Genomic DNA, 7,805 nt, shown 5'->3' on the forward strand with positions numbered 1-7,805 from the left:
ATCCATTCAGTGGTGACATCGTTCCTTCCTCTACGGCCCGTGTACATCCACTCACGGTCCTCCATCCCCTAACAGAAGCCTAGCAACAGAAAATTTCGGCAGCACCTCCCCTGCACGGGGAGGTTTCGAAATCCTGCAAATAAAACTATCAGCACGATGGCTGTCTTCCACGCATAATTCAACGGCACGATGGCCAGCAATCACATATATATATATATATATTCAATCTATGCATGTTTTAGAGTTTGGCATTCTTTTTTTAATCTACTAGAAAAAAGGTTATCCACACAATGGAAATTCTAAGTACAGAATGGTTAGATATAATATAGCTCTAACTATCCATCACATTATCAATCACATGCTCAACAAAAATAAAGAATGATTTACCAAACGGCGGCGTGGTGCCGGGCGCGACGGCGGTTGAGGGCGAGGTGTGGGGACGACGGTTGAGGCCGGGTCGCGGCGGTAGCAGTGACGGGGCGCAGCGGTGGCGGTGACGGGGCGCAGCGACGGTGTCGGAGGGTGGGCGGGCGAGGGAGAGGGAGAGGGGCGCGGCGGCGTCGGCGGGCGGGCGGCTTTGGCGAGGCGAGGGGCGGCGTCGGCGAGGGGCGGCGCACGGCGCACGGCGAGGGGCGAGGGGCGGCGAGGGGCGAGGGGCGGCGCACGGCGCACGGCGAGGGGCGGCGCACGGCGCACGGCGAGGGGCGGCGAGGGGCGAGGGGCGAGGGGCGGCGCACGGCGCACGGCGGACGAGGGGCGGCGTCGGCGGCGCACGGCGAGGCGAGGGGCGGCGAGGGGCGGCGCACGGCGGGCGAGGCGGCGGCGCACGGCGAGCACCGGTGACAGAGACGAGTGAGAGGAGAGGAAGGAGAAAGGAGAAGTCGCGCGGGGCGTTTATTTCTCCTCTTTGCCGAGTGCCCGCGATCTGGCACTCGGCAAAGATTTTTTTTTAATTTTAAAATATGTTTTGCCGAGTGCCCTAGATGCGGCACTCGGCAAAGGCGCCTTTGCCGAGTGTCATCCGGGAGACACTCGGCAAAGATTCTGTCATAACACTTTGCCGAGTGTCACCCTTTTGACACTCGGCAAAGCCATCTTTGCCGAGTGTCATCTCTAGACACTCGGCAAAGTATATTTTCATTTTTTTTATTTTGTCTCCCAAACTTTTTGTGGTATGTTCCTACACTATGTAGACCTACATGTATCATTTGTGGACAATTATAACATAGTTTGCATAGTTAGTAGATTTAGTTCGTTTATTTGAATTTCTTCGGAAAATTCAAATTTGAACTGCAGGTCACTCGAAACTTGGAAAACCGTGCATGAAAAAATGATATTCATGTTACTTAGCATAAGTTACGACCGATTGCAGAAGCGTACCGGAAACTTCGAGCAACATGCTCACTAAACATGGCCGTGAACTTGGCATCCACATGTTTAAAAATTGTATAAAACACAAACAAAGTCAGAAAATCATGAAACTTGTCCACGTGTCATGATATCATATGTATAGGCTGTGATAAAAAATTTAGAATGTTTGGAGAAAGTTGTGAGACACTATGTGTAGAAACCTAAGAGATCCACATGAAATCTAAGAGTTATTTCATGTGGATCTCTTAGGTTTCTACACATAGTGTCTCACAACTTTCTCCAAACATTCTAAAATTTTTATCACAACCTATACATATGATATCATGACACGTGGACAAGTTTCATGATTTTCTGACTTTGTTTGTGTTTTATACAATTTTTAAACATGTGGATGCCAAGTTCACGGCCATGTTTAGTGAGCATGTTGCTCGAAGTTTCCGGTACGCTTCTGCAATCGGTCGTAACTTATGCTAAGTAACATGAATATCATTTTTTCATGCACGGTTTTCCAAGTTTCGAGTGACCTGCAGTTCAAATTTGAATTTTCCGAAGAAATTCAAATAAACGAACTAAATCTACTAACTATGCAAACTATGTTATAATTGTCCACAAATGATACATGTAGGTCTACATAGTGTAGGAACATACCACAAAAAGTTTGGGAGACAAAATAAAAAAAATAAAAATACATTTTGCCGAGTGTCTGGCGATGACACTCGGCAAAGTCGTCTTTGCCGAGTGTCTATTACGTGGCACTCGGCAAAGGTGCATCTTTGCCGAGTGCCAGCCGTTGGCTCTCGGCAAAGACTGACGGCCGTCAGCTCTGGGACGGCCGCTGACGGCCCTTTGCCGAGAGCCCCGTTTGCCGAGTGTGTGACACTCGGCAAACTTGTCTTTGCCGAGTGCCTACCTGTGCCGAGTGTTCAGCACTCGGTAAAGGGGCTCTTTGCCGAGATCCTAACTTTACCGAGGGCGGCACTCGGCAAAGGCTTCTTTGCCGAGTGCCCGACAAAAAACACTCGGCAAAGAATACAACACTCGGCAAAGCCTCGGATTCCGGTAGTGTATGATACTTACTCTAATGAGTATTACGGGGTGATGCGGTGGTCTATGCGTGGTATAGCCTAATGGCACAATAGATTGGGCAACTACTCATGATTTCAGTTCGATTTCATTAGACAATCATTTAGTTAAACTAAGTTATAGTAAGATAAATTTTATTCCACCAAGTAAGATAATTTTCCTATCCAAATTGCATACAGTTTAGTAGCTTTGTTTCTACATGAACGCTCGCAAAGCACGCATCTAAAACCGAATCTTCTCTACTGTATAAAGCAGCCCTTCGCATCCGTTCACCTCTCCCTCCTCTTCATATTTAAATTGCAAAAAGCTAAAATTATACACAAATATAGATTTTAACCATGGTTGTTGGTTTCAAACCCAAATTTACACCCACTTTGCTAGCAAAACATATATGTGTTTGTATTTTATACTCTATACTTAAGCATATATAAATGGAAACCTAAGTAATGTACATGCATTTTGTTAGTTATTTCTTAAAGATGGGTAAAAAAATTAAAGGCCCACGACGATATCATATTTGTATTTTTTTGATATAAAGATCAGATTGTTATACGTGCCAACTGTGACTAGAAAAAGGCAAAGACAGTAATAATAAGTAAATTGACAGTAATAATAAGAAAATTGACAGACCGGAAGAAGCACGGAGAGATGAAAAAAAAAACCAAAAATCGGATGAACCATAGACGGAAATAAATAAATAATTGCTGAACGAGTGGAAAAAAAAACACCGCTTGGAAGATGGAAGGAGAAAGAATTTTGTTCTCTTTATATAACATCAAAGAGACAAATATTCATCCTATTCTTGGTCCACCGCCATCGAACTACTCAAATAGAACATGAAAATCGCATGTGTTCATCTATTAATATCCTGAATAGGAATCCTTGTCAAATAGACAAGAATTATTGCTAATTTGGGAACTTAAATTCCCTACGGGATTCTCGGGGCCCTCAATCTCTAGGAATCCTAAAGAGATTTAAGTTTCCAAATTAACCTTAGAGATTAGATCTATGTGTTTCTACATTCACTAATTTATATTTGTTTCTGTTTTTACACCAGTGGTGTCTAACTCTATTTTAGAAAGATAGACTTGTTAGTTTAGAATAGATAGAACTCCTCGGCTCATAAGGACAGGCTCAGTCAGATTCTCACTCATAAAAAATAATCTAGAATATGCCAACATTTTTTACTTACCAACATTCACTTAGGAAATGTGAATACTATTTTTAACTTACGGAAAGTGCAAAGATCAAAGAAAGACTATATATTGCATCCAAAGACGTGTGAAATGTGAAAGACTATATTTTTTACTTATCAACATTAACTTAGGAAATGTGAATACTATTTTTAACTTATTGCATCCAAAGACTATATATATGTTAGGGGACCAGGCCCAAGGGCGGATGGGTTCATAGGAGCATTCTTCAAGAAATGTTGAGACATCAATCAACATGGTCTCACAAATGCCTTCAGTCAGATCTACAAAATGAACAGCTAGAATCTCCATATCATCAACTCGGCCAACATTATCCTCATCCTAAAAATCAGATGCTATTAAAGTGGACGACTATAGGCCGATCAATTTCATCCATAGTATCACCATGTTGTCTCCAAAATGCTAGCAAATAAATTGGACCCCTTCTTGGAGGAAATTGCCTCCAAATACCAAAGTAGGTTCATAGAACAAAGATATATGCCAAAATATTTTTTATGTGCAGAACTTGGTGAAGAGGCTACAAAAACTTTATCTCAACCTTATTCGGGAAGCTTGATGTTTACAAGGCTTTCGATGTAATCTTTTGGAGCAACCTACTTGAGGTCTTACGTGCCTTGGGTTTTGCACAATAGTGGATGAAATAGATCTCAATGCTCTTTGACACAGCCTCCTAAAGGGCCATGATAATATACAAACATGTTGGGTATAGTTTCTATCGCAAATGAGGAGTGCGGCAAGACGGCCATGTCACCCATGCTCTTCATTCTATAGATCGACCCTCTACAAAGGATTTTTGACTTAGCGACTAAAAATGACAACCTCATGTGTCTACTCCTAATGTAAACTAGATTAAGAACCTCGTTCTATGCTAATGATAGACAATCTCCATCAACCTATATTTGAGAGATTTACTAGCAATGAAAAAACAACCTAAATTTTGTTGGAAAAGCATCCCCTCTAGTCGCCTACTTTGATAAGAGTTATGGCAACCCCATCCAATATGAAGAGCTAGACCTTCAAAATGTTCTAGAACCTTCCACTATCATCTAATAATACTTCTTCTGTTACCTTGGGTTACAATTCAACACTTCAACAATAAAAACAGTATATGCTTGCCCAATTATTGAGAAAATTGGGTGCCACCTACAGTTGGAAAGGATGGCATATAACTGGTGTGGCAGGTCACTTTAGTCTCTTTACTGCTACAATCTATAGAAACCTACCATTTGATCATCTTCCTATTGTCGTCTGGGCAAGAAACCAAATTAACAAAAAATGGCATTCCTTCCTTCAGAAAAGAAACGACAATTCAAAGGATGAGTGTTGCTTGGTCAACTAGCCAAATGCGTGGTCAACCTAAAGACCTAGGAGGCTTCATAGTGGTTGACCCTGACCTATTTAGCAAGGCACTCTAACCATGTTGGCTTTATAGATGATAAACCATGGATGGACACTAATATCCCATGCAACGAAGTGGACCAATTATTGTCAATACATTACTAAATTAGACAATTGAGTATTGTTCAATCACACTTCTTGTTTTGATATTTGTTTAAGAATAAAAAGAATCATGGGCCTTTAAGTTTGAGATGGTCAACCAAAACAATGAAATGTAAAAGAAGTTATTTCCTTGCCTTCCACATCCAACCACCTAACCATCAATGCGTACCCTTTAGCCTAGGTTGTGTTGTCAACTACAAGTAAAGTTCCTCCAATGACAAAAAATAATCGAATGTTAGTCGAAAGTTCCAACAATCGACGAAAATTCCAATATTCCAATAGCTAGTTTCTGAGTGGAGGTTTTAAGAACCCAAAGCCTCTCCTTTTATGGTTGCTAATTCTATACCTTGTGAAACTCTCTACATCTCTCTTTGTGAGATTGTGTGCTTAGTGGAAGATTCAACCAGTGTGTTTATTAAGATTCAAAATCATCGGCAAAAGAGAGCATGCCAAAACATGGGCACTTATAGCAATCAAAGGTCTTGTGAAAGCATTCGTTACTATTGTAGACCAAGTCCAATCTTGAGCACAAGATGAGATGAATCTTGTACTACTTAATATTGGCATGCAAATAGATACAACAATATAATGGTGAACCACACTATAAGAAATGGTTTGCCACATAACACAAACTAAAAACCATGCACATGTATATATGACTAAATCAACATGGATAGATGCAGCACAAGAATCATAATTATTAGCCCATGCACCGAATGAGAGAAAGTAATGAATTTTATGTAATTGCTTACCTTCTCATGACTTTGTTCTATCTTGATCAAGTTAAAACGTCATAATATGTGCCGCACGCCATTGGTGCCGCATTCTTTTCTCTATATACTACATAATGACCATACGTTTGATTCCAAAGAAAGATTAGCAACAAAATATCAAGACACGAATTGGATGTATGACACAAGAACAATCAAACTATCAAACTCAAGGAAGTTAAAAGTAAAACATCCCACAAACCATGTTTTGAACCATGTCTAAACATTCCAAGTTTCGAGATTAGTTCATGCATATGCGAATGGCATTGTCCATGGATACTGTTTGCAAGCATTATCTGTAGGATCACCACTGTAGGATGACGACCTAGTGATCCTCCATTTGCCAAGATAGTGTAGATCTTGGCATTGATCTCAATATTGCTTTTTACCTATAGAGTGCTGTCCTCCAGAGGCAACTGGCTTGCTAGATGATGCTGGTATAGTTTCCAGCTTTTGAAACTTGGATGGGTAGGATGAGTCTTCATCGTCGTCTGATTCAGTGTCATCTCCAGAGCTGCTGAAGTTGTTTGGATCGACAGCGAATGACACGCTGAAATCAAGACGGTCCTCTATTCCTTTAGCCTGATATATAACGACGACGATGGAAAATTAGAATGAATGAAATAAAGAAGCAAGGCATCGCCAGCAGGTACATCTGTGGCACTGGAAGTTGCACACAATATCTAGCTAGCAAGCATACATGAGCACACAATTTAGAAGAAGATCGTTTACAGATTGCCATGGTGTTCCCTCGATTCATCAACCAACCACCATATATCATTTCTACATATAACATGGATGCTGAATTGAAGACTTGAAATCTAGCAACTCCTACACATGCATGCATAAAAATCTTGCAGCATGAATTGAGCAAGATGTGTCTCACCTTGCACTCGAGTGAGCAGAAGCGGCAGTCCTCATCCTGGAGTCCCCTTCCGCACTGCTCACAGTGAGACGCGCCATGCTTTCCGTGACCCGACATGGGTCGCCTGTTCAGGAACACAGCATAGTCTCCGTTGTAGACGTAGGTCTGCACCAGTGACACGCTCAGCCGATTCTGAACATCATCGACCTTCACAACGTTGTTGCCTGACGACCTCCGGATCTGCACCTCACACACAAAGCAAGCAAGAGCAGTGACACCGTGCCTAAAGATCGGAACTAATCCACACACTTTTGCCACGACAGAGTGGTCCTAGCTGTGTACGTACCTGGATAAGTCCATGACCTTCATGGTTGCCGAGGCAGCCAGAGCAGAGGGCCCGGTCGGCACAGTGAGTGCACAGGAAGTTGCAGCCGCTGGTTCTTTTCCTGTTAGCGCGGCCGGCGTCGTTGGCTTGGTGCTCTGGGCATGCATCGAAGAACCTGGTCTCTAGCAGCGCACGCAGCCACGCTGGTGGGGCACGCTCCGCATCGGACCGAGCCATCTCCCTCAGGCTCACCATTTCTGCTGCCCTGGATGGAAAGTACAGCAAGCATGGTGAGCAGACACCGTACCTAAAGACATACTAAAAATGCAAACCATGCTACTAAGTAAGAAGCGAAGAAATTTAGCAGACTGAAGAAATTTCACCAACCTGCACCTCGGATGGTCGATAGATGGAGATGGAGAGCGAGGCAGATTGAGATTTCAGAGACCACCACCACTCTTCTGCCTTTATCCTTATTTTCCTACAAACACAGGATGGATTGGGATCTGAGATCTTAGAGATATAGTATAGTAGTAATAACGGACGTATTAAATGATGGTGGATTTGTGTGCAATGTTGCCACGAAAATTTTGTAGTGTGTGAAATGTGTGTGCAAATTTAAAATTTGTCTCAAGGCGGGGGAAAAAAAGAAAAACTGGAAACAACTGCCAAAAGGG

General features: G+C 42.4%; 1 protein-coding gene across 1 annotated transcript; it reads right to left on the reverse strand.

Annotated features, from left to right (window-relative positions):
- Window positions 1-6,116: 6,116 nt before the first annotated feature.
- LOC103626867 (uncharacterized) lies at window positions 6,117-7,383 on the reverse strand. Its single transcript, XM_020538080.2, has 3 exons — window positions 7,150-7,383; window positions 6,825-7,043; window positions 6,117-6,520 (listed from the first exon to the last, which is right to left on the reverse strand). Exons 1-3 carry the CDS (start codon window positions 7,381-7,383, stop codon window positions 6,311-6,313), a joined length of 663 nt encoding a protein of 220 aa, XP_020393669.1. The 3' UTR covers window positions 6,117-6,310.
- Window positions 7,384-7,805: the final 422 nt, after the last annotated feature.

Source organism: Zea mays, chromosome 5 (genome assembly GCF_902167145.1).
Source record: "Zea mays cultivar B73 chromosome 5, Zm-B73-REFERENCE-NAM-5.0, whole genome shotgun sequence".
Lineage (NCBI taxonomy): Eukaryota > Viridiplantae > Streptophyta > Magnoliopsida > Poales > Poaceae > Zea > Zea mays.